The 26,499-nt window shown below is 42.7% G+C and overlaps 1 protein-coding gene across 2 annotated transcripts in view; it reads left to right on the plus strand.

The window, feature by feature from the left end:
* Positions 1-26,499, plus strand: part of pbx1a (pre-B-cell leukemia homeobox 1a) — a 51,617-nt gene that overhangs the window by 19,342 nt on the left and 5,776 nt on the right. Inside the window, exons 3-7 of one of the 2 annotated variants that reach the window (XM_031735631.2) lie at positions 21,080-21,324; positions 22,901-23,091; positions 23,280-23,415; positions 24,627-24,786; positions 25,697-25,809. In XM_031735631.2, coding sequence (XP_031591491.1) covers positions 21,080-21,324; positions 22,901-23,091; positions 23,280-23,415; positions 24,627-24,786; positions 25,697-25,809 — 845 coding nt within the window. The remainder of the gene's footprint in view (positions 1-21,079; positions 21,325-22,900; positions 23,092-23,279; positions 23,416-24,626; positions 24,787-25,696; positions 25,810-26,499) is intronic. The other variant, XM_031735632.2, reaches the window with a different exon arrangement.

Consider the following 26,499-nt stretch of genomic DNA (forward strand, 5'->3'; position numbering starts at 1 on the left):
TTACACACTCTATCCTCAAACACGCGATTTTCCAGCTTTCTAAGATGAGACATCTCCTGGCCTCGGGGCAAGAAATATATTTCCGAGCTGCCGTCCCCCCAGCCCGTTTCTTGGGGTTCGTGGGCTGTTTTAACTTGCAATTAATTATTCAAATTCATTTTGAAATGCAGGGTTACATTTTGAGTGGCTTGTTCAAAAGGCAAAAGCAGTTTTTTTGTTCCTCCCCCCCCCCCCAACTAATGGCAAGTGAGCCCCCGCCATTAGATTGAAAAATAGGCCCATTGTGTGTGTTGACTTGGTGGCGTACTGCGATGAAGGATTGCGACAAACTGGAGTGTTTAAATCGGCGAATTGAAATTAATGCCCTCTCAAAGCCAGGCTTGCTGACGATACATTAAAGCTAATACTCCAGTGAGGTCGAGCAAATGTTTGTTTATATACATGAAATACGCTCGGAGAGAATGAAATGATTGGATTTTGCCCAAGTAAACACTTATATTAAAGAGAGAGACAAAAGAAACAAATTGTAATGCAATGAGGTGTGGGTGCCTTCTATGTTTATTGTTTCTCCTCTGTTTTTGAGTAGACTAATCTCTTCTGACGTGTTTCATTTATGGCTGGTGTTTCCCCCCCCCCCAGTTGTTCCCTTTCCTTCTTCCCTTCCTTGCTTCCTTCTTTTTTTTCTTTAAACCTCATCCTTAAAGCACCTCCCTCTATTTTGGTCTGCTGACACATTGAGACACTTTCAAAGGTCATGCCTGGAGTTTTGTCTTGTCGCATCACTTATTCAGGCTGCTTTTTATTTATTCATGCCACTTTTTGATTTTAATAATTTAACGCAGCGAGATGTTTATTTCATACGCCGATAAAGTGCTCGCGAAGAACGTCCACGTCTCGGAAAATGTGGTTTTATGTGGCTTCTTTGTGCCACGCCGACGATCTTCCATGCAAAAAAGCGCGAGCTGTTGCTGTCAGTGGGAGCTGTAATGTGTATCGACTGAAATTACCCCCTCGCTTCCACTGCGGCCAGAAGACCTCTTAGATGGCGAGTGAAGAGGCCGAGTGTATAAGAGCCTCTTTTTTTGTACTTTTCCTTTTCCTTTAGAATTTACTGCCAGCGGCTGAGAGTGGTATTTATTTTCCTCAGACTCTGCTCTGCTATCCTGGAGTTGGCAGAGTGATTTTGTAGAATAGAAACATTATAGACTGTTAGTGTCAAAGTGTTAAATGTGATGTATAGAGCTGGGGGTTTCAGTGGGAGGAGGAGGGGGGCGACGGGGTTGAGGAGGAGGCGGTAAGGAGGTGAGCACTGCCAGCCATGACTGGAGCAAGGTGCTCATGGGAGAGAGGAGCCATCCACCATGTGAGGGATGGCAGGGTAATGTGGCGGGAGGTAATGGCTTTTCTCAGTCCGCTGAAACAGAGGGGAGATCATTAGGGGTTGCTGTGCCGCACAGCGCAGTCCGTTTACCCCGACTCTGCCAGCGCCTCCTGTCAGAGCAGGGGTGTGGAGATACTCATTGTATTTGTCTGTCTGCTTTTGTGTGGCACTGGCAGCGTTGCTCCGAAGAGGCTCGAGTGTTTGATTATTATTTGGGGCCTTTTCTACCAGGATGGATAGACGCTGACACTTTGGCTTACAGCTGCACTCAGATATTTTCTTACCAAATGCTTCTGCAGCTGTGAAATCGAATCGACGAGCTAGCCCAGACCTGATGACAAAAACAAAAGTCTTTTTCTCCTTCGCTTAAATGAGTATTACTTTACCGAATGCCATTCAGTTATTAGGAGAAAGCAGGATTAAAAAAACCTTTGGGTTCATAAGATTTATTTGTTCAAGGAGCCGTTTGAAAATATCAAAAGAGGAAGCCGCTGATTTTATTTGTTACGAGCCGCAACACATGTTTTTGTTGTTAAAAAGCCAAAGTCACAGTGAAAAGAGAAAGAATAAAGACTTCAGACAGAGATGGTCTGAAAAGCTCATAGACAAAAAAAAGGCCTTCAGATCTCAGAATGATTGTCTGTGGCAAATGAAGGTAACCCCTTCTGTTTTCTTTGAGCTCATCATCCTCTTTGGACTGTGTTTGTTTACAGTGGTTGACATTTATGTCTCACCAGGTATGTTGAAACAAGCGAAACCGCCTCCAGACTGAGCATCTTATTTTATAAGAGCCAGCATTTCAAGCTGTGCCGCTGAATATTTGTGAATGTGTCTGCATATGTACAGTGTGACTGTGATCGCCCGACTTTAATTGCGGGAAAAGAAAGTGATGACATACAGCCGCGTTTGAAATAAAGGTGTGCTTTGTGAATCAGCGAGAAGTTCTCAAAACCGGTTAACAGCACTTGGAACTGTCGGTCGATTTTTGCCCCGGTGAGCCTCCAGCCCGGCGTGACAGAGAAGATTGGACGTCATTAAGGTCTACACTCTTCCCTCTGTCTGGGGGGGTGTGAAATGGGCTCTGCTGCTGCCAAAAGCGTGCACCGTTATTGTGTATCTCCATCATTCATGGTGAAATCTCACAAAAGAGGAGGGCTTGCAGCGCAGGCGACCAGAGCTGCAGATGGTGTCATTTACCTGCCCTGCATCGGTTTTCCAGATGTTTTTTTTTTTGTGTCGCTGTTTATACGCCCTTCTGTGCTGGCTGAAGGTTGGTGGATAAGTCACATCCGTAACGAGAAGATTCTCCTCGTGTCGAGACTCATTCGCGCGTTATGAGAAAAAAAAAGAAGCCTCAAAGAAATATGATCGCTCCTGTAAAATGGACCAATTACTCCCCATTGACAACCTTCAAAGCTCACTTTTATTGGCCGATTCAGCCAAATAAAAGTTTATTGCACGAGCGGAACGGGACGCCATCATTTTTGCATAGCTTTTCCAAGCCCAGCTTTTATATGATCCCCGTTATTACACCTCTGTGACATTTAAACTTTATTGAACAAGACTTTAAAATCTGTAGGCAGTATATAAAAGAATGAGGAATTTATCTCTTTCAGATGGGAGGAACCCCCCTCCAAACTGTTACGCGCTGACTGAAACAGACACACAAGCTTTTTGTATGTTTTTGAATTCATAGCTTTATTTTTATTCTAATATCTAAACCAATGCAACAAGCTGTCATTTTACCTTCAAAATATTTTCTCGATTATAAGAATTAAATTTTACGCAGTAGTTAAAAGTCTCCATCATAGCTGTTTTTATCAGTCACCCAAGGTGCCATCATCACATTACTACTGTCTGCTAGTCATTTTAATCTTTTCAGCTATACAATATGGAAAAAGGATGAAAATGAAAAGTGAAAAAAGCCTAAAATGACATGTTTAAATACATTTTTAAGATCACTTCATTGTTGATGAGCTTTTGGTTGATTGATACTTTGCAGAGAGACAAGACATATGCAGCAAATGGCCCAGACAGACAGGAACTGAACCAGGAACTCACTGTTGAGGTGTGTTTGCATATGTTCTTATGTTTTTTTTTGCCCAAAAACAGCTGAAATCCCAAAGATAGTATACAATTACAAACAAAATGAATTATCACTGTTTGTCACAGTCATCTAATAGATTAATCTACCAGCTGTCTGATCTAAAATACCTAAAACGTTGAGGCAATTTAAACTCTCTAAGGTTCATTTGTAGGCTCTTTTTTTTTCCGTTGACGACAAATGCGATCTTACATCTGAGAATAAATATATTTCCAAGACAGCCAGACGGAGAGAAAGTAAAGCGGAGAAGGGAAAGGCACTGGGAGAAAGGTCCTGCCCCCCTCCTCTGTGTAATTAAAAGGGGGTGTCTGTCAGGGGCTGCTGCTGCTTTGTGTGGCCCCATATGTTTGGGCGCTGATACAGGGAGGATTATTCTGTTTGGAAGCCTGATAACAGCCTGTTTATAACCTTGGCACAGGCTGTAGCCTAATCTGGCAGCACCCCCTCCCCTCTCCTCTCCTCTCCTCCCCACCTCCACCTCCCTCCCACCCCCAAATATTCACAGAAAAACCATATTGGCTGTTTTTTCTTTTTTTTTCTTCTTCCACCTGGGGGAAACAGTCATGACCCAAAAATCTTTCATATGCACGTTCGGCTCTCCTCAGCCTGAATATTATGTGAGATGTTGATATTTAACAATTTCAGAATGGCTCCATTAATCCAGCCTGTTTTGATATTTCGACTGATCATCTATCACCGCACGCTCAACGTGGAGGATAAATAATATTTCCTCTCCTGAATTTTTACTTCCCTTCTTCTTTCAAGGTTTTATTTAATTGAGCCGTACCGATTTTTCGGTTCGTCTTTCCTTTTCTAGATGTCAGCGCTGCTATTGTTGGAAACTTTCTTTCTTTCTTTTTTTAAATCTGCAGGCTGATTAGTCCAGTCTTTTGTTCTCAGACTATATTGTCATCGCGCTGCCTTTCACATGTCTGAGTTTGTCATGATTTCAATTCTGCTTCTGAAAACTGCTTTGTGATTTTTTAAAGTCCTTTGTGCTTTCAGAATAACAGCCCCAAATTGTTTCTTTTGCGTGCCTATTATGCCTTTCCTTGACTAATTGCTACATGATTGACTTTATGAAATTAAATGAACGCTCCTGTAGTCGCCCAGTATGGAGGCCATATTCTTACAGTAAGAAATAATTTCTGCTAGTGTGCGCTTTAATATAATTTTATTAATATGACTTTAGGCAGTGGCTTTCTCTTAATGTGAGATGACACTAGTGGAAATATACCGAAGTACTCCACTAATGTTCTTACATTTCACAGCTAAAATACGACAAGTAGGGTTGTCAAGATAACTGCAACGACATTAATAGTGATATTCAAAAACTAAATGTCGATCCCATTTCAATCATGAGGATTAGAGCGCATAAAAATAACAAAAATAGGTCATGACTTTTTATAGAATGCTGCCACAAAGAATCAGAATTCTGATTTTAATGTCAGCAGTCAGAGATTTTTAATACTAATGGAAAAAGTCGGAAATGTAACTTCAGTTTTAGAATTTTGATGACAGAGTAAGTTAGAATAAATTCTGATTTATTAAAAATCAGAACTCTGAGAAAAAGTCTGAATTCTGACTTCAGCTTTAGAACGCTGAGAAAAGAAGTTATTCTGAAACAAATCTTAGGATTCTGAGAAAAAATAAGTCAGAATGTCCAAATCCTGGCACCAGTCGTACAATTCTGAAGTTACTCTGACACAAATGTCAGAATTCTGAGATTCTGACTGCAGCCTTGAAATTAACATTAAATATCATTTAATTCGGACATTAAATGAAAACAATAAAATTGGAATTTAGAGGGAAGAATGAGAATCCTGACTTTACTGTCCAAACGCTGACTTCAGTGTTAAAAATCCAAAGTTATTCTGAAACAAATGTTGGAATTCTGAGGTTAAAGTCAGAATTCTTTCTGTAATATTGCACATTAGATTAGTCTGAGCACCTCCCTGCATTTTTTTTTTAATTAATTTGCCACAACAACACACAGGAAAAACAGTTAGTTTGGCTAGTTTTATTATTGCAATTTTTTATAATGATAATCATAAAGTGACAGCCTGGGTGATACGTATTAACATGTGACCCAGATCAAGTATGTTCAGGGCTATAGCCAGTATTTGTTATACTTTAAATAGCACCACCTATATTTCCATAGTGATATTAAGTATTGTTTTTTTTCATTGTTTTATTTGTAACGGACTGCTTTTTAGACTTTTGCTTAGGTGCATAAGCGAATGACGTGACTACTTCCCGACTTCTTTGCTCTTTTTAGACAAAATAGGTAAAATAGCTCCCCGCCTCACCTCCTGAATCGCATATTTCCGTGCAAATCTCACCTTAAGTGTTCGCGTTAATAAGAGGGTTCCAACCTAGCTGATGAGTTTCCAGGGCGCTGAATAATAGTCGCTCCTGTAAATGCACTGTTCTATAGCGAGGACACTTAACCAGCACACTGCGGGGAGAGGGGAGTGCTCGGAGTGGCAGGCAAAGAGAACTGTCAACCTGTCACATTTCTCCCTCCTCTTCCCCCTGATAAATTAAAGTTACACAGTGTGCGTGTTGTAGCAGCGGAAGGCTGTGCAGAAAGCCTGGCTCCTCAGGTCTCAGGAGATAGCTGGCAACTAGGTCAGACTGATAATGTAATCCGCTGACTGGATCCTCAGCCCACTACATCCAGAGTAGAAAAGCATGACAGGAAAAAAACAGAAATGTAGGAGGAAAAATAGCAACTTTAAGGTGTTGTTGCATATCACCTAGCTGGTTCCGCTTAATCAAGTTTTAAAAAAGAGTAGTGTCCATGCAGGATGTTGTGAGGGAATGTGCCGATATAATATCAAGCTGCTCTGTGTGTGTGTGTGTGTGTGTGTGTGCGTGTTACTGCAAACACCTGATTATTCAAAGTGTAATCCATGTCAATACACCTCACGCTACTCACGGGGGAATCTTATTTACACGCATTGCTTTTTTCGCGTTATCTTTGCACCACATACTGCACTGCATATGCACAACAAAATAGTGCCATGCGAGTCTGCAGGGAGAGAGTGACAAGAATAAGTTCCTGCATCAGCAAGGTGCATTTTCATTCCCGTGCAGTACTCCAGAGAGCCTCTGTGGGCCCACTGTGACAACTCTGCCCCCCTGCAGGTGTGGAAATGAAACAAGGCCTATAAATAGCCCAGGCAGCTGGGAGTAGAGCACTGAGGAGCTTGGGCGGAGGGGGAGGGAGTTTGAGGTCCAGCTGGGGATGCAGGTGTGTAGAGGCTGACCGACAGTATATGACTGTTGTCTCACCCAGGGGGCCGAGGGGGTGGGGGGTGAAGCTGCAGCATGATCCAGTTTAAGAAGTGGAACTTCAGCATAATATTAATTTTTTTAATTCTGAATGAATGAAAAGATGGAAAACTAGAAAAAAATCACCTTGTGTTACCCAATCTTAAATAATCATGTGGTAACATCATCACCTAAATAAACTGATCCAATTCAATTTACTGTTTTTAAAGGCTTCAGGAAAACTGTCAGTGTACTTCCACGTAACAAAGACTGAGAAACAAGCAGAGCAGACCTTTGACCTCCATCCAGGATCCAGGAGCTCTGTTATGCTGTTACAGCATTTTTGCTAGCATGCTTTGAGTCTGCTTGTCCGCACTTAGAGGGAATGGTTGCTGCACATCAGGAAAAAGATGTTAGCTGATCACTTTGATCTTGATCCTACGATGAAGCATTTCTATCCTCTTGGGAGTGGTCTCTTGGGCTCACTTGGCCTTGCTGAATGTTTTAAATATGAAAATGATGTGAGTCACATGCCGGCCTTTGCAGTCACAAGATTTCAACCTATTTGAATGCATAAGGGAGATTTTGAGCCCACATGTTCGTGCTCCACACCACCACCGTCACCATCTAACACTTAATCTTTTGGAGAATGGTGTTTCATTGCTCCTTTTTCCCATTTCATGAAGGGGTGTCAGCTAACGGTGTGCCTCCAAAAAACCCGTTTCTACCCTCCTCTTTATCCTTTTTTGCTGTTCTGCTGTTTTAATGATCTTAGCGTTGTCGTCATGTGCTGAAGTAAATCACAAAAACACAATAAGGACAGTAACTCGGACATCAGCAGTAGTAACAAGAGGATAACATTTCATCACTTAAAAAACAAAAAACTGTGAATTGAGTGTGAGAAGAAATCAGACGCCTTAAATTTATTCAAATGAGGGTGGTGTTTGGTGGATTATTCATTTTCGTTAGTGATTTCGCTTTCAGCTGGGCATCTGTAAGCCTGATAAAATGTTTGACATTGTTTCCATGGTTACAACGATCTGAGCTGTTTCTGCGGCGGGCTCTTAGCAGTGCTTCTTCGTGCCATCTGCACAGGTTCAACCCCTGAAGGAAGCATGTGGAATTTCAGCTTGCAGAACAAATTGAGTGAAAATATTCAGCGTGTCTATTTAAATCTGTGAGCAGTAACACAGGATATGTGGGTCAATGGAGAGAGAAAAAAAACAAGTAGAACTGCAGCAATTGTGACAGATATAGACTCAGTTTCATTTGAGTAATTATGATCTTATTAGAGGCTGTCATTAATTTTAAAAATGCACGGTATATTTTATTAATCCCTCAGTTTACTAGGAAAGACACGACCTCACGTTTACATTTTGTGCCCCCTGCTAAACAGACACAGCTGAACACAGCGTGAGCACAGGGGCTGCATGACGTAAGAGTAAACTGAGTACAGCGTGTCAGAGTAGATAACCAAACAAGCTGCATAGAGCGGAGACTATAAAAGTATGCTGCCTATCTGCACTTCTCATCTACAGTGAGCCGGTCTGCGCTCAATGCGTTTCACCGGCTTTAGTTTTTTGCGTTTTCCTCACTTCTGTTATCACCTCATCAGCCCAGCATCATGACCCATGTTAAGGCCACGCTGGTTTTCTGCCAATGCAAGTGTTTCTATGCCGTGATGACTCTGAATTAGCCTATGAAAGCACCGTGAAAAAAAAAAAAATGGGCCAAACACTGGTTGAACCTGCATTCGGCAGTCCCTCGATGCACACGTTTCTCATATCTGAGCGGGATATCAATGTTCCGGCGTGCAGTCTTAGTGCCACAGGGCTGTCTGCAAAGTATATCAGTTTGCTCCTTGTTCTTCTTCTTCTTTTAAAAAAAAAAAAAAAAAATAGAGCAGTGTTGTCTTTATTTTTTAAAATCAAGTTTCAGCTTTTAGGGCAGAAAATGCTGCTTTCACTCCCAACGGATGACTTGATTTGCTTTTCATGTAAATGACGTCTAGCACTTGCACGCCGGTGTTTGCATTAATGCATTAATTCCTCAGTACTGTATGCTTTTTGTAGCTGCGGGCTGAAAATGACACGTTCCCATCTAAAGCACATTTCTCCGCTTACAGTCCCACTCCACTTAGACTCTCGCGCACGTTTTTTAGTGCTGATTGACAGCAGGAGCTCCCTCTGACCTAGTATTCTGCTATAGTGGGACGATCCCACAGGCCGGTGATTAATGACTAGGCTTTATCCGCTAGTGGTGTGGTAGGCCTGCCAGCCGGGCCACTTAGACTGCTTGGACCGCTACCTCTGCTGTAAACACACTCGTGTGTCACTCTCTCTGCCTACAGCCATTGGACTGTCATATTCACTGTTACAGCTCTAAACTGGTGTCCCAATTTGACCTCGCTCTAACCCTTACTCAGTGAGAATGCTGCAGCTTCCCTTAGCAGTCATTAGCCAAATTTATTTGCATTATTTTGAAATTAAGGCAGCTCTAGCAGTGTCTAGTGAGGTTTCCCATGTAAAAAAAAGTGCATGCATTTTCCTTCTAAGTATTCGGTTTTGTTTATGCAAAGTGTCTGGTGCTATTTTTTTTAAGTCAAAGGCAAACAGTCGCACATATGGCATGCTATAAGTGGATCTTAACGAACATTTTAAGCCAAGAAAAATGAGTAAATGCAGTGGAGGTGGTCTCACTCGTGGACAGTGATTGCTTACATTGTTTTTCTCTCCTTACAGCTCAGGGCAGACTGAGCATTACTAGTCTGCGTTTGAACATCAGGCCTGGCAAAACAGCAAACCTCAGAGGGATTTCTGTAGTTGTGACAGCACCCTAACAAACTGCACACGCAGCAGGAACAAAGCCACTATGACTTATTTTCTCTTGGTGTGAAGCTTCCCTGATAAATGCGGGGAAAGATGATATTTCCTGCTCGGGCATATCTCCCAAGTGTTGCAGCATTATTGGCAACTTGTAGCCCATCAAACATTCGGGCATGAATGCGAGCCTTGGTGCGCTCTTTACTTGTGTTTTGATGACGAGCATGAGATAAGCGAATCCGTTCTGCTTTCAAAGGATCTATCAGTGTGCAAATATTGAGTGCTGCATAATGTGTTTCAATCCAGTATTATACTTCACAGTGATTAATTGCTTGATTCAATTAGCTGATCGCACATATTGTATTACAAAAACAATTATCAAACATTTACTCCAGTTTTTCAAATGTGAGTGTTTTTGTTTTTCGGCTTTGAATCACAAACAGAACGCCTTCTTGCGACAATATGGACAGTTGCAGTTTTCTGACATTTACAAACAAATTCTTTTATTCGTCGATAAGATCGTAAGATCCCTGGCAGTGATGCAGACGCTGCAGTCTGATTTGGTCGATTCACTGGTCAATCTGCGTTCCTACCCTCACCTGTGGCCAGAAATGAGCTTCCTCCGGAGGGTGTCGGGCTTTAGAGATTGGACAAGGAGTTCATTCATCCAGGAGGAGCTCGGAGTAGAGCTGATACTTGATACTACTCCAATACTACATTGAAAGCAGCCAGTTGAGGTGTTCTGGGCATGTCCTAGTGGGAGGAGACCCCTGGGCAGATTTCAGACTCACTGGATGAATTATATCTCTCAGCTGGTTTGGGATCACCTCGTTGGCCTACCAACGAGCTGGAGGAGGTGGCTGGATACACGGTGGTGTGGGTATCTGTGATTAGACTGCTGCTTATAAGCTTTTTGATGCAGCCCTCCACAACAGTCCCAGTTTCTCATAAGATCCCTTGGGAAAAGGAATTGGCTACCTCAGGATTTTATAAAGAAAAGTCATTTTTCTCTTTTAGATAAACATCTGTCCTGTCTTTTTATTAAAGAACAGACAGACTGTTACTTGTTTCACCTTTTCATGTTTATGTGCAAAACTTGGACAGATAAAACAATTCAAATACACTTAATTGTTAAAGTTGTTAATTTTTTTTGCTGATTACAGATTTTCCTCAATCGCTTTGGTGCCATTCTCACATCAGAGAAATCATTGTCAGCATTATTAATGCAGTTCTCTTTTTCACACATATCAAAACATGAGAAATCAGTCAAGCACTTCAACTCTGTGATGAATGAAAAAAAAAACATTTTACCGGTTTTTTAAAACTTAGACATCAAATTCTTTTAAAAACATTTTTATTAAAAATCTTACTGACAGAGAGTACAGCGAAAATGAAGGCCTAATGTAGAGTAAAAATTGTCCAGACACAAAAATGAAATGTGAAGGATTTATTTAAAACTTTGCAAAATTGCTGAAATCTCCAAAAGCTAAGTACTCGTGAAACTGTATGCATCAGAAAACAGGTAAAGAAAATAAATACAATCTGATCGCAGCACCATCTATTGTGTAATCCAGTAAACTCAAGCTACATAGATTAAGAAACCACTTTATTAGGTACACCTGTTCAGCTGCTCCTTGATGCAAATATGTAATCAGCCAGTCACAGGTCAACAACTCAAAGCATTTAGGCATGCAGACATGTTCAAGACAGCCTGCTGAAGTTTAAACTGAGCATCAGAATGGGAAAGAAAAATGACTGAATGTGGCATTTTTGTTAGTGTCAGACAGGTTGGTCTGAGTATCTCAGACACTGTTGATCGACCGGGATTTTCACACAACCTTACAGAGAACGGACTAAAAATTTATGCGAGCGGCAGTTCTCTGGATGAAAATACCTTGTATTTCATAATCAGAGGTCAGAGGAGAATAGCCAGACTACTTCACGCTGATACGAAGGCAAGAAAAAAATTCACTCAACCACTCGTTACAAACAAGGTGTGCAGAAGAGCATCTGTGAACACGCAACACATCGATCGTGGTACAGATGGGCTGCACTTGGACCACACTTGGACGAGCAGCTGACAAATCTGAAGCAACTGTGTGATGCTATGATGTAAGCATGGAGCAAAGTCTCTGTTTCCAGCACCTTGTTGTGCTGAGCAGCACAGCAACAAAGCAAAATGGAGTCCAACCACGTACTAGCAAGGTGTACCTAATAAAGTGGCCAATGTGTGCATACGTATAGTACAAGCCCATGTGTCATTGCCATGTCACAGGTGCCATGACACAAGACTAAGAGTATGCTCTGTGTTTATGTTTGCTTCTAGCTGAAGGGCAGTTTTAGTGCTGTTACTGACCCTGTGTTCCTGGCCTTGCTCTTTATTAGTTTATACAAGTTTGAAGTAAATTGGCTGAAAACACCAGTGCAGTGCAACACAGCATTCAGGAAAGCGAGAGATCTGACTGACAAAATTACAAACTGTCTTGATGACACAACAGTCCCAGCTTCTCATAATGTCCCTTGGAAAATTAATTGCCCACTTCAGGACTACATCATATAAATTAGAGTTGTGAGATTCAAGTGAGAAGTGTATCGCTTCTAATGTGGCTGCGTTACTGATTTGAGAACTGCAAGAGTAGTGAGAATGTCTTTTCTGATGTGAGAATTGCACCAAAGCGATCGAGAAAAGCTGTAAAGTTAAACTCTGGTGTTATTAGCAGAGATACGTTGAAGCCCACACACTAACTAATAAAGCTTCTGTGGTAGTTATTTGAATTCAATAAAATACTTTAAGTAACAAAAGTAATAAAAATGTGCTGATTAAACAGATGTTCACATTATTAATATGAACATAATTTTCGTTGCAGTCATTTAAACTAATTACTCTTTAACTGATATTGGTTTAAGATATGCTTTCTTTGTAAATCTGCCATTTGCAAAATAATGACTGTCATGAAAATGTTGTGGAGTAAAAAGTAAATTTCCCTCTAAAATGTAGTTCAGAAGCATAAAATAGCATTGCAGGTCCAAAATTCCTCCAAGTTGTGCTTAATTGCAGCAGCTCGAGTGAAGAAAAGTAGTTGTTCTTGCGGCTATAGCTTAAATCCCAGAAATTCATCCTCCAGGACAGTGTGCTGATATTTTTAGCTTTGCTGTGACTTATCATGGGGCAACAAAACTGTCTTTTATGGATTTGCTGGAGTGTGATCTAAACTTGTGGAAAGCTTCAGGGATACAAATGAGTACAAATGAGGGAAGCTGAACAGCTACCAGTGATTTAATCCATGAAATCTACAAATTTTGTCTCTAAAACAGGACAAATTAACTACTGACCAGTCAAGAAGCACACAACACTAGCACTTATCTCATTTGGATCATCCTATATTATATATTTTGTCTCTGATGTCACTTTTCCTTGATGCACAGATAATGTATACGCTGTAGGTTATCTATATATAGAAAAGACAAAAGGATGTATTTGCAGAAGGCATATGGCTAACATCATTATCATGCCATTCAAGCACTCAGTGACCACTTGTGCTTTATGGAGGGACGCATTGTCATCATTGGAGATATTGCTCCCAGTGGGCATGAAATGTATCATGGGATAATCTAAGTAACCACTCAGAATCTTTTTTAATAGTATAGGATAGCGCAGACTGAGCCATGTGACTGTGAATAGGCTCTGTACATCATGTTAGTAATAAAATGTCCCGGCGGCATCTCTGTGTTTCCGTTCTCTCTATATTTTCCCCTGTAAAAAAAGAAAGTGGGTGTAGTTTTTTTCCTTCTCCTTCTTCCACAGACTGTGAGCCAGGTTTGCTTTGCGGTGACGGTTGTGTAAAAATTCATGTTCACATGTTGTCGAGTGAAGCCGAGCACAGCGAAGCAGAACCACAAGCACTACTGTCTATGAGCGGCCATATGGTGGGTGTCCTTGCATGGTAGCTTAAGGGAGCCTTTCTCCCTGAGATGAAACAATTTTGCTCAGCAATGAACCTCGTCTCTCAGCCTTTCGTGTTCATCAGACCCTGCCCCATCATCCACCTCTGAGATCACACAGTGTATCACAGCTCCCGTCAAACTGCCTTGAGCAGGGATGGCAACCCTGGGCGTCCCAGGTAGACCTAAACAATCTCGGTCACGTGGGTTCTGCCTCCCCCCGCTAGTCAAAAAGCCCACCCCTACTCGTCTCGCCCTGCTCCGTGCCTCCAGATGTGGCTTAATTTACTGCGACTCTGCTAATTGCTGTAATTAAGGATTAATTACTGTTAATTACCGTCGCATAAACTCATCACCAGTCAAAGAGCGAGGCCTTATGAAATGTGCCATGCACAGGAACACACACCGCGGGGACTCGAGGAGGATTGTTTTAGTGGACCTCTTGTTTCGTGTCTCGTCCTGGTGCGTTGGGAGGGCTTGTAGGGCAGCAGTTAGGGCAGGACGCTAACTATCACGGACAACCTCCTCCTGGCTCCGAACACTTCACACATCACCTCCTCACCAACTGTTGCCCAGGACAGCGTCAGTGCGCTGGCATTTGATTAGAGGCTGAAAAACAGGGGATTGTTTAGCTACTTAAACAGCAGGAAAAAAAAGATTGGCAGCTTGGCTAAAAAATGGGGCTTCATGGATCAAATATCTCATCAGTGCTGAAACTCATTTTACTTTGCCAGTAGTTTCGAGACATTGTTTGATGGGTTGTCCCACCCTTTTATAAGGCTAAAATTTTTCTGCCAGTACTGAAGCCCATGAAGGATTGACGCCAATATTTCACACGCCCGGCCACTCTCTTTAAAGTCCATGAATATCAGATTCAAAAAATGGGCGGACGATAAATTCAGCATGTATGGTTAAAATTCTGGCACCTGTATATTCGTCCCTCTTCTTCTCTTCTTCTTGTCACCTGTCTTATTGTGAAAAAAATCTTTAAAAATATCTAAAAATAAATAGATTTTTTTTAAAAAAGCCAAACCCCGCCTGACGTTTATCCAAAAATGAATACGACCAGTCTTTGTGTACTTTGTGGTATCCTGTGGACTGTCCTCTCTCCACAGAGACATCTTTGTCTCTCTGCTTGCAGGCCGGCTGTGCAGCTCGCTGGTCCACAAGCTTGTGACTTCTCCTCAGCTATTCAGCTGCTGTGGTTTCCTACGCAGCCTCGAGCAGTTGGAACTGCTTGGGCTGAGCATGAGTTTGATTCAATCAAGGAGATATATATTTTTTAAGACACCTTAAGAAAGACAGACACCCAGGGGCTAATGTATTGCCTATTTTGAATAATGAATTATTTTAATGAAGGCTTTTAAATGGGAGTGCTCTGCGTTGGTGGCAGGGCGGTGCACTGAATGGTCTTCTCCTCTGGCGCTGGCTGCCTCATTATCAGGCCAGCCCCTCAGGCCTCAAACTGGCCTGCTTAAGCCTCAGATGATGACGATAATTACCGTTATTAGGAGTAGCTGCAGGGGGAACTTGTTCTGAAAAACACCAAGCTGAGTTCTTGCCTCGCTTGCCGCCACCGCTGCTGCTGCTGCCGAATGAGAAACTGCCGGTCGCTAGTGGAGAAAGCCGGAGAAGGGGAGAGACAGAGGGGAAGGGAAAAAAAAGCAAGGGATGAGGGGAGCGGCCACCAAATCCGCCTAATGTGACGCCTGTCAGCTCGTCTCCCACCAGCTGTCACCTCCCAAATGCACTGGGGTTCATTTTTTTAATTGACACCTCGCTTTCCTATTCCATTTCTATTTTTCGCCTCTCATTCTCTCTCCATCACTCCTTGCCAGCACCATCCACATCTCCTCATCTCTGTCTGTCTCTCCAGTATTTCTCTGGTGTTTTTCCTTGTCCTTTTGTGTCCCCATCCCCCCACCCAGTGACAGATACAACACTTCAGCTCTGCCCCTTTTCTGCACATGATACTCGAGATAGCTGATAAAACATAAAGCTGTTTTTAGAGGTACTTTATGACTATGCCCTTGTGTACTGAGGCTGTACAGCTTCCCATTATCTGGTGATGGAGAGAACATTTTGGGCCTGAGAAAGTTTCCCATGAGTTCATGGATAGCCACAAATCTCGCTTTGAGCTTGGAGTGGAAAACATTTCAGGACTACTTAAAGCGGCACCGGACAAGCACGCCCTTACTCACTGATAATAATAAATATGTACAATAATTAGCTGTATAACAAAAATAAATGGATAATTAATTTTCCCATGGGCCAACAGTAAGTAACTGGGACCAGTAAGCTGAACTCAATTCTGCTCAGTATTAATTTTTATCTCTTTATAATCTCACTGGTGTCCCAGTTACTCTATATGGCCCCTTGGGAAATTTAATGGCCCACCCCTGCCTTACTTAATAAAGAAAAAACACGAATACGGATAAAAATTCAACTAAAAAGGAATTTAAAAGCTAAAATGAAATGAGCTGGAAACTAATTGGCAATAAATGGAAAATTTTAAAGTGAATAAAAAAAACAAATATGCTGAAAAAATGCTAAACTGAACTTTCAGTTTCTTTCACTCTCCTTTTTTTTTTTGCTTTCCTCCAACAAACATGGGTGTTTTTCACTTGTCAGCCAGTTTCCATATTTGCTTCACTTGTTCCATGTCCATCATTATATCCTCTTCCTGTTTTGGTTACGCAATCGAGCCTTAATTACTTCATGACAATAAGTCAGAAAAAAAGAACCCCAACTCGTCTCTTGCCCCTGTAAACAGCTCAGTGTTAAAGAGTTTTCATGGCGCAGGCTGTGAGCTATGATTAGTAATTTCATAATGATTGTCCTTTCTTTATTAAAGCCCAGATTCAATTCAATAGAAATGACCACATATACAGTAAATTGGATTTAATGTAACATAATATTCATTCAGTGTTCTCAGTAATGATAATTGCATTGCTCAGTAGTTTACCTCAACTCTGTGGGGTCAGTTTGAAAAATGTCACAATACCGCGTTTTATGATGATTGCTTTCCCGCTACCGAGTGAAATGTGTTTGTAACTGTGAGTATTGAAAAGTGTCGAGCTTGAAAGCCGAGATCAGTGCCGTCGGACTCGTCTGTACAGATGAAACAGTGATTACCTGATCGGCGAGTTGACAGAAAATTCAATCAGAGAGTATTGTGACGAATGCAGGGGTCAAAAACTGACCGGCATCGCCTGCCGCAGCTCCCTGTCGTGAGGATTCCAGTTTTTGCAGTCGATTCAGTAACAAAATATCTTTGAGCTTGGTGCTGTAATTCGCACAAAACGACAGGGCTTTGGAAATTACAGATCAATGCTGAAATACGTACTCTTTCAGGGCTAAAATTGTGAGATCCTCACCTCGCTTTGAGAGGAATTACCCTTTGAACTGCCGCGATATTAATCAAATTTAAAATAGTTTCAGTGCATCAGAAATAAACCAAAAGCAAGCAGTTCAATGAAACAATGCACGCTGGAGAGGAGAATTATCTCTGGGCCACGTTTAAAGGGAGCTCCACATCACAGTGTGATTGCAGGTCTTAAGGAGCACTAGAAAGAGGCTGACACATGTCGCCGTCTCTGCTATTATGCAGTATTATTTTGAGCCGTTGAATTGTGGGTAATGTAGGTGCCATATTTTGACACTAAGGAAGAATGAATGGAATTTAAAATGTGTCCATTTAACTGTCCATTGTGAGTCAGACAGTGTTATAGGTGCGCGGCGCTAAATCGGCGCAGTAATCTTTAAACAGCTTTCCATTATCTCATTGACAGAACGTACGGAGCCTGAGAAAGTTCGCGCATAAATCACACATCCTGCAGAAACATGGCAAAAACGGACTTTAAGGATGAAGAATCTAAATGTTTTCACGGCTGATATTTTGTCGAGATGTCTGATTGGCGAATTCGTAACGATTGTCCTTTTCTTTATTAAAGCCCAAATCGAATTCGGGAGGAATGATCACACAGCGCATACCGTAAATTGGACGTAATGTAACGCAATATTCATTTAGTGCTCTCGCTGATGATAATAGCATTGTGTAGAAATGTAGTTCACCTCTACGTGGTGTCTGCATGAGATATGGCTCAGTGCTGCCTCTTATGAAGACTGCGTTATTGGGCTTGTATCAGATGCAGATGAGGGCAGGATGGTGAACTCCTTGAAGGAGCGGGGAGGGGAGGATTTGTATTAGTGATACTTGTCATGTCTGCTGTAAATCACGCTGCTTTTTTCAGGTTCCTAGGTTGTTGTTGTTTTGTCTCAGAATGCTGTGTGGCAGGGATGAATGGTGGTGATGTTACATTATCATGTGGCTGTCGCTTTCACTCCTGCTGACTGGTCTGTGACAGGCCCACACACACACACACGCACACGCACACACACACACACACACATGTTTGTGTCAGGAGCAGGCCTGATTTATTAACTGCTGAAACCCAAGATGACGTTTGCCCACACAATCAATAGAGAGCACAGCCACTGCCTGGTCCTCTCTGGGGTCATGTGATGTGGACAAGAGCTAGGCAAGAGAGAGGACGCACACATACATACACACTACGGGGCTGTGGAGTGTATTGCATTACTGTATTGATGGGAAATGGATCCAGTCCAGCGTTGGCTGCTAGCTGCCAGTCAGAGGCAAGAGGGCTAAACTTTCATCGTGCCTGTCAGGGACATCACTGCTGCCTTGTTTGACTGTAAATCTTCCTAATTGTGACAGAATACTTCGACGTCATTAATTAAACATGTTTTCATTTAAAAGCGCTCGCAGGGCGCCAGGCTGGGTGCTCGGGGTAGTCCAGCAATGTGCGTAGCTGTGTATTTTTTTTACTGTGTGCTTCCTCATTATTAAGAGTGCTTACATTTGTTCATGCAGTCTGTTTGTGTGTGTGTGTGCGTTCCTTGTACCTTGAGTCTCCCTGTATGAGTGGGTGGCTTAATCGTCATGTTTATTTACACTCCTGTTGTCTGCAAACAGCAGGCAGTGCAGCGATGGGCATGAGCCAGCTCTTAAGGAAGTAAAACGGCATAAATTAATTCTGTCAATAAGCAAAACAAAGGCTTATTCTTAGAAGTCCATTCATCATATAGGAAGTGGTTTGAGAATAGTTTGCGATGCACATTTAGTTTTGCCCTTTTTTTGGTGGTTGTGGGGTCGGTGGCCCAAATCTCGGGAAAGAAATGACACAAGAACGTGCAAACAAAGGGAAGGAGAGACGACGAGAAGAGGAGGAAGGATGGAGGGAGGGAGGGAAGGAGGAAGCGACAGAGAGGGGAATTGCGTCCTCTCATTGTTCAATTAAGTCTGTCGGTAATGATCAAGATGAGATGATGGCCATCTTCCTTTTATAGATACTAATCTGTGACTGTCCGTGGAATAAGAGAATCGCAGAGTGGGGCGGTCTCCGCTCCTTTGTCGCCACCAGAGAAAGTCAAAAGTGTGTTTTAAAGAGTTTTTTTTCTTTTCTGCTGCCATTGTTGTTGTTGTTGTTGTGCAACTGTTGGGAGCGGGTGACTTATTTTAATAGAGGGCACTCGCCTTTGTCAGGTGATTACGTTAATGTATAGTCCGCGGTCGCAGAGTTCACGTCGAGCACTTTGACTGGCATTGAGGTCTAATCGATTTCATTGCTATTACTGAACAGAAATAAATAAAGCTGATGGCTGTGGTTGGGGTAATTATGCCACAGCACAGTGAATTGTTTGATTTTCCTTATTAATTGTATTTATTTAATCCATTTCATGCTTTTAGTTGTGCACTCGGGGACTTGGAGGGAATGAATAAATCACTCTTAGGCTCATTAGATTCCCCCTCTGGTAGGGATGTGCCACTATTTTGTCAGAATCAAATTGGCGAGTGTTATAATTTCCCGCTGGTGTGATTCACATGAAAAATATCCACATATTCATCTACCAGCACATGTGCACATGCGCCCACACACACACTCGCGCACATGCGCCCACTCCCCCCCATCTGAACTCCTGACCTTTTCCAGCCGTCTGATAGCCATTGACATTTGCCTCCTGAGCTGCGCTTGCTCATGTGTTGGAGCTGATGGGAATGGATGATGTTATTGCTGGAGGAGAAAAAGGGAGGGAAGGGGAAAAATGGTGGGGGGGTGGATGTGGTGGTCGGGGTGGTGGCGGGGGGCAGTTGAAAAGAGGTGGACTGGGGTAGACAAGCTCCACACGCGGCTCCTGGAATCCATCTGGACCCCCTGCTCCCCGGAAAGGTCACAGGGCGTCTCAGCCTTACATCCTCATTACAAAGGAGCCGTCGCTGTGACCTGAGACTGTTTAGCTACAATATGGCTTTCTCTGTCACACAGCCTGTCACATCCCCTCACTGCCTACAGCCATCACGGAAGGGATGTACAGTATGTAATGTAAGACCGTCCTCTTTAAGCATTTTGATAGATGTGTGGATTAAAGTGTGCATGACAAATGTCGTGGCAGCTTTGTCTTTGTCCTTGAAGACAAGGGATGGAACGGAGGGGCTGCACCTGGTCGGCTGTTTTCAGCTGCTCGCTGAAAAGCAGGACGTTCCGCTTCTTTACCGAGGGAGCCTTCTGGTGGCAGAAAGAGGCAGGGCAGTAAAAAAAAACTCTGTTTGAAAGCGAGGGTGAACCCCTTGTGCACAGCTAAAATAGTGTTAGAAGAGCCACCGGTGGAGAGTTTTCGTGCGAGCTGAGCCTGCACTTGTGCGTGTTGTGGTGTGGTATGTCATTTGTGCTTGTCCACCTCAGCAGGCCTGTCTTTGCTGTGTTTACACTTCGCTCTCCACACCATGGGAGATGAGTGTCAGCCGAGAGCTGAGCGCCTGTAGGTATGAGAAGCTTCAGTTTAGCTTCAGACGCTGTCCTATCTAAACAGTGGCTGTGGCACCAGCGTCCGAGGTGTGCTGTTCTTAGGCTGTGTACAGAGGGGAGAGATATGCATCCAGTTTGAAGCAAATGTTAGATTTATTCCTACTGAAAGAATATTTTCCTTGTTGAGTGATGAATTTTGAACTCTTAATTATGATTAATGTTACTAGATTTCTTTAATGTACTCATCATTTTTCATTTCTGTGTGTAAATCTGGCACTGGGACTATTTTATTTAACTCAAACTCTGGCAGGACTCATAATTGTTTTGTTTTTCTGTTTAGACATTAACAGGATAATAAAGCCCTCAGCTAGAAACTGAACTTAGTCTGAGCTACCAGAGAGACATGAAACATGAACTCTGGTAGGAGTCTGTGTCGTTTTTCTTTTTTTTTTTTTGCATGAAATGATAGTCAAAATCAATGAAATGATAGTTTTATGCTCTCGCTCAGCTGCCAGCCTGTGTAAGGCTGCAGGTTTTTATGGCGTGGACTTGAACTCTTTTAATGATGCCTGTATTTCAGGGTGTCTAGTCAGTAAAATGGAAGAATACTTAAGACTTCTTTCTCAGGCGCTGTAAAATTTTTATACCCACGGTCATTTTGAACACCCATGCAGATCGGCCCGTATTACATCATTGCTCTCATGACCTCTTCTTCTGTCCTCCACAGTGCTCAGTATTCGAGGTGCCCAGGAGGAGGAGCCTCCAGACCCCCAGCTGATGAGACTGGACAACATGCTGCTGGCGGAGGGCGTGGCCGGACCGGAGAAAGGCGGCGGGTCGGCAGCTGCGGCCGCCGCAGCGGCAGCCACCGGCGGCATCGGCGCCGACAACTCAGCAGAACACTCTGACTATCGGGCCAAGCTGTCTCAGATCCGGCAAATTTACCACACGGAGCTGGAGAAGTACGAGCAGGTGGGGGAAAAGGAAGCTCATTCTTTATTACACGTTGCTTCAAAACACATTCAACACTTCCTCAGCTATCATAGATCACGGATTTAGCTCAGGTCCTCTGTGTGCACAAGTTATTTATGTTGCTGTTTTAGTATAATGTGAGTGCATACATAAGCTCTATGTAAGTGGGGCTTTTTTCCTAGTGAAAACCCTTTGCTCAACAAAAGACACATAAATTTAACCCCCTTTAAAAAAGATGATCCCCGTATTGATGTGCCCATGAGCCAGTCAATGGTACGAAACTCCCTTTTTCTTGGATAGTATATATGGATATATGTAACAAGGAATCCTGTGTGTAAATTCATTATTTTATCAAAAAAAACCCTTTTGTTAGCAAAAATGTGATTTTTCTATTCTTTGGCGTTAAATGTTTGAAAAGTGGCCAAACGTTGCACTATCATGTTGATGGATAGAGAATCTGAAAAAAGCAAAAGTGCATTTTGTGAGAATTGTTGGCATAAATTTCAGCAGTTCCAAAAATCAATCAGATGGACGATCTTGGCGTTCTGTCAATATGATCTCACTTTTTTTGTAATGTTGAGGATCTGGCTTTTCGTTTTAGCTGTCTAACGTCCCGTCCAGACCAGACCTTCTTGCCCTTTGCATGCTGGGAGAGGCTCCATGCTGCCAGCCTAAATAGTTATAAGTTAGGAAAGAACAGATGAGATATTTTCCTGAGGATGTTTAAGTAATTTTCTCAGTCTAAGAGTATAATGTTCTTGAAATCAGCACTCGCGGGACAGACAAGCCGAGCCTTTCAGAGATGCTATCTTCAGCAGGCAAGCAGCCATTATATCAGTCACACACCAGCTCTTTTCCAAAGACTGTAACATCTTGTCATTCCCGTGGAAGTCAAAGCGTTCTGGGTTTGTCATCTTCTCCGAGGAAGGCTAGTCATCGCTAACTGTCAAAGTCAATATACACCTGAGCATTTTTGTGTCACCACGCTATGTACACCTCACGTGGTATGAGTGAGTAGTGTCTAGCGTGTGTGTGTGCAAGCAGAACGGCTGCTCAGTGCATCACTTTGACTGACGTAACCCTGGTGTTGACAAGCAACAGACACCTTGACTCTGAATGCAGTCATATCCAGTGACTGATTCAGACAGAGAGAGAACGAGGTAGACGGAAAGATGGAGTGAAAAGAGAGGGAGACAGTTTAAACCTCTTGAACATGAACGGGACTGAAAGCCTGCTGTCATTTTAGATTTCTCTTCACTTGTCACATTTTCTCTGCTATTGAAGAGAAGTCTTTTTAATATTCAGAGCACTGCAAGTGCTCGCTGCCTCCGCTGTATGACTCCGCTGCCACATTTGTTTGGCTTGAAACATCGCTGCGTGTCTGCCGCTTTAATTCAGACTATTCTTATTACCTCTAACACTACTGCTGTTACACTGTCAGCACTGCTCGTGCCAAGGCTTACCAGTGAAGGTGCAGGCTCACCAGAATCCAATTTCATCCTTTTGTTCTGTCTGAAGCTGTCGAGCCTCTGCGATAGTTATTCTTTTTATGAATCCTGTCTGTCTGTGCATCCAGGCGTGCAATGAGTTCACCACCCATGTGATGAACCTGCTGAGGGAGCAGTCTCGAACACGACCCATCTCGCCCAAAGAGATCGAGCGCATGGTCAGCATCATCCACCGCAAGTTCAGCTCCATTCAGATGCAGCTGAAGCAGAGCACCTGTGAAGCTGTTATGATCCTGCGCTCACGCTTTCTTGATGCCAGGTGTGTGTGTGTGTGTGTGTGTGTGTGTGTGTGCCCCAAACTAAATCTTATTCATATCTACTTATATTTCTATTTGACTCTAAGGTGCTTTTTTGTTATCGCTCCATTTGATTTTGTTATTACAGTTGTTGATTAAACGATGGTGCAAGGGAGGAGTCATTTTTCTCTTCTGTGTTTTTTCTGATCAGACGAAAAAGGAGGAACTTCAACAAACAGGCGACAGAGATCCTAAACGAGTATTTTTACTCCCATCTCAGTAACCCCTATCCCAGCGAGGAGGCCAAAGAAGAGCTGGCCAAAAAATGTGGCATCACAGTGTCACAGGTAAGACGCTAGGCAAATTGAGATAATTAGGCTCTGTGGTAAGTGTGTTACTCAAAAGCAATTCAATTATTCTAAATCAGCAGGGCTCTGTGCTTCAGCGGTCAGGAGCCCTGTCAGCCTGGGGTTACCATTAGAAACACTCACATTAAAAACAGTTGGTTTTCTTACCAAGTTGTCAGTAATTTCCAAAGTTACCAATACCTTTCCAGGAGCATTTGACAGTCAGTTGATGCAAAAATGATTCACAGGTTTTTCATGAAAAGACTGGATACTTAAAAGCTTCTGTTTTTTGTATGCATTTTCTTTTTGTACTGTAACATTTTTGCTTTATCATGGATCCTCGTTTTTTCTTTTTGGTTTGTTTCGTTGTTTTTCTTTTTCTTTTTTTTTACTCAATTGGTCCGCTGGCTATAATTTTCAGTCACTTCTTAAATAAATACCAGTAATAAAGATGACCCCCCAAAAATCTAATTTGAATGGGGCTAAAAAACTCACCGGGAATAGCAACCAAATTCAAACATGTAGAGCGTGGCAAGAGCTGAATATGGAAAGTTGATCATTTACCTGCTTGAAGTGCAGAGCCACTTCTGCCTTGGGCTGTTTTGTTGGAGAGCCAGTCAGCCAGCCAGTGTAACTATGCAGCATAAATTGGGATCATTTCTATGACAGTAAACGTCAGAGAATCTGCATATAAGAGTCATTAGTGAATTTCTTATGATTGCTTCAACTTTGGACTCAGCAGCTTTGCAATGTCATGCATCTGCCATTTTTTTCGTTTTTTTTTTTTTTGCACCAATACAAGATTATTTTTCTGTAGAAATACATGAAATGGGTTCTAGGTTAGGTGGTAACAGTCATTTGCAGTTCAGCTGCAGGAAAACATTAAATCTGGTCCATGAAGTCCTCATCAAAACAAGAAGAGTGCTACTGGAATACTGCTGTTATATTTCTGTAGTGCTGAGAAGGCCTCAGTTTTCCCCCAGATAAGGTGGAGGAGGTGGCTGGGGAGAGGGAGATCTGGGTGTCTGTATAAGCAGAAGAAAGCGGATGGAGGGCTTTCTATATTGTATAGTATTTACAAGCAGCATGAAATGTCTTGCAAAGAAGAGAGGACGTTATTGTGCTAACTGTTGTACAGGGCATCAGACTTTTTTAGGTGTGCAGAGTATCGTCTTATATTTGCTTTTATTTATCTGCTGCCATCTCGACAGGTATCAAACTGGTTCGGGAACAAGAGGATCCGATACAAGAAAAACATCAGCAAGTTCCAAGAAGAGGCCAACATGTATGCAGCGAGGACTGCAGTCAATGCAACCAGCGTGTCCGCTCACGGCAGCCAGGCCAACTCCCCATCTACTCCCAATTCAGCAGGTGAGCTTCGGGCTCTGATTAAAGGCTGCTGGGCTATAGTGAAACAAGTTCCACCAATAGAGGCGTTATCAATATTTGTTGTTCACCAGAGCAGATAGAAGCGTAAGATGGAGCGTATTGACGTTCTCAAACCAAAGCCACAACTCAAGAATTCAGTCTCTGGTGATGTTTCTTATAGACTAACAGAACGCTCTCCTTAATTAACCCAGTAATACACTTTGGCTTTCTTGCCGTTCTTCTCCCATTTTTCTTCCTTTCTTCTCTGCCGTCGTTATCTTCCTCCCTCACTCATTCTCTCTCTCTTTCTCTCTCACTCTCTCTCTCTGTTATTGACCTCTTGGTCTTGTGGACGTTAATTTTTCCTGCCTCTTGTCCGGTTGACCTCATGTATGCCATTAAGCTGCTCAGAGGGCAAGCGGAGTCTTTTGTCATATAGAGACTTTGCGACTGTATTGGATTAGGACCGGGTGTTGAAATCAAGTTACGTGATGGTCTCTTTACATCTGGGGAGCTGGGGTCCATTAAAGGACGAAGACGATTCTTTGGGTCTTCCTGCAGATCAATTATTACTTCCTTAATGAAACACTAGCAGCACGGACATGTAACAGTAATATGATCCATGAGGCTCGTTTTAATTGGATCTTAAACAGTTTTACGACGAGAACCTGTCGGATTGTTCTTGCTGGTTGATTCAGTGCGTCTATTGTGTGCAACTTTGTAGAAAAAGTCTTTTTCATAATGCGCTCTCAAACTAACCCATTCAATGCCTTTGTGCTTATGCATGATTTCATTTTAACTCCTTTTTCTGTCCCCCTCTTCTTCCCTGTTACTATCCCCTTTCTTCTGATCCTTCTCCTCCTGTCTGCGTGTCTTTCTTTTTCTTCTTTCTTCTGCCTCTATGTATTCTCAGGTTCTGCTGGCTCTTTTAACATGTCAAACTCCGGAGACTTGTTCATGAGTGTGCAGTCCCTCAATGGGGACTCGTACCAAGGGGGGCAGGTTGGGGCCAACATACAATCCCAGGTAGGCGCCTCTCCAAGTTTAGCGTCCCATGTGGCCGTGAACTGGCAAATACCTGAGCTCGTTTGTGATGTGGTTTAACCGCTGACCAGTCTGGGAGTTTAGATGCCCACAGTAACTTGACCTACATTGCGAAACGGAGGTTATACTTAGCCTGAAGCGCTACATTAATGTAGAAACCATTGTCAAGCCACAGTTGAGTAGACGACTGCGGACAGTTTTGGAAACGGTGCAACACTCATCAGCACCTCTGACAAGAGTTCACATAGCCACTGGTGCACTTTGTAGCTCCCTGACCTTGCCCCAGTGGACAGTCATGACCAACGCAGTGTTACAACTCTCACCACGGATTAAGGAATCACCACCCGTAGAGAAGGTCTCATTTGGTTTCAGTGCTTTCAGCATCACTTCCTTCTCCCTCCATTCCTCCTCTTCTGTTCCGATCAGCACGCCAGTTGCTTTAGGTCGTTCATGAATATGCAAAAGGGTCGGCCCTTATCGTAGATAAAAAGGTCTTCGGGGTTTGCCCTTAATTATTGAACCCGAAAGGGTTTATTTCTCTGATCACGAATGAATGACCTCGATCTCAAAGATTTGCAAGTATGCAAAGGCACAAAGTACAAATTCAGATATGTTTTTCTAGTTGGTAGAGGAGTCAGATTTGTTGCGAAATCCATATGGAAAGTGTGTTTC

Source organism: Oreochromis aureus, linkage group 18, assembly GCF_013358895.1.
Source record: "Oreochromis aureus strain Israel breed Guangdong linkage group 18, ZZ_aureus, whole genome shotgun sequence".
NCBI classification, from domain to species: Eukaryota; Metazoa; Chordata; class Actinopteri; order Cichliformes; family Cichlidae; genus Oreochromis; species Oreochromis aureus.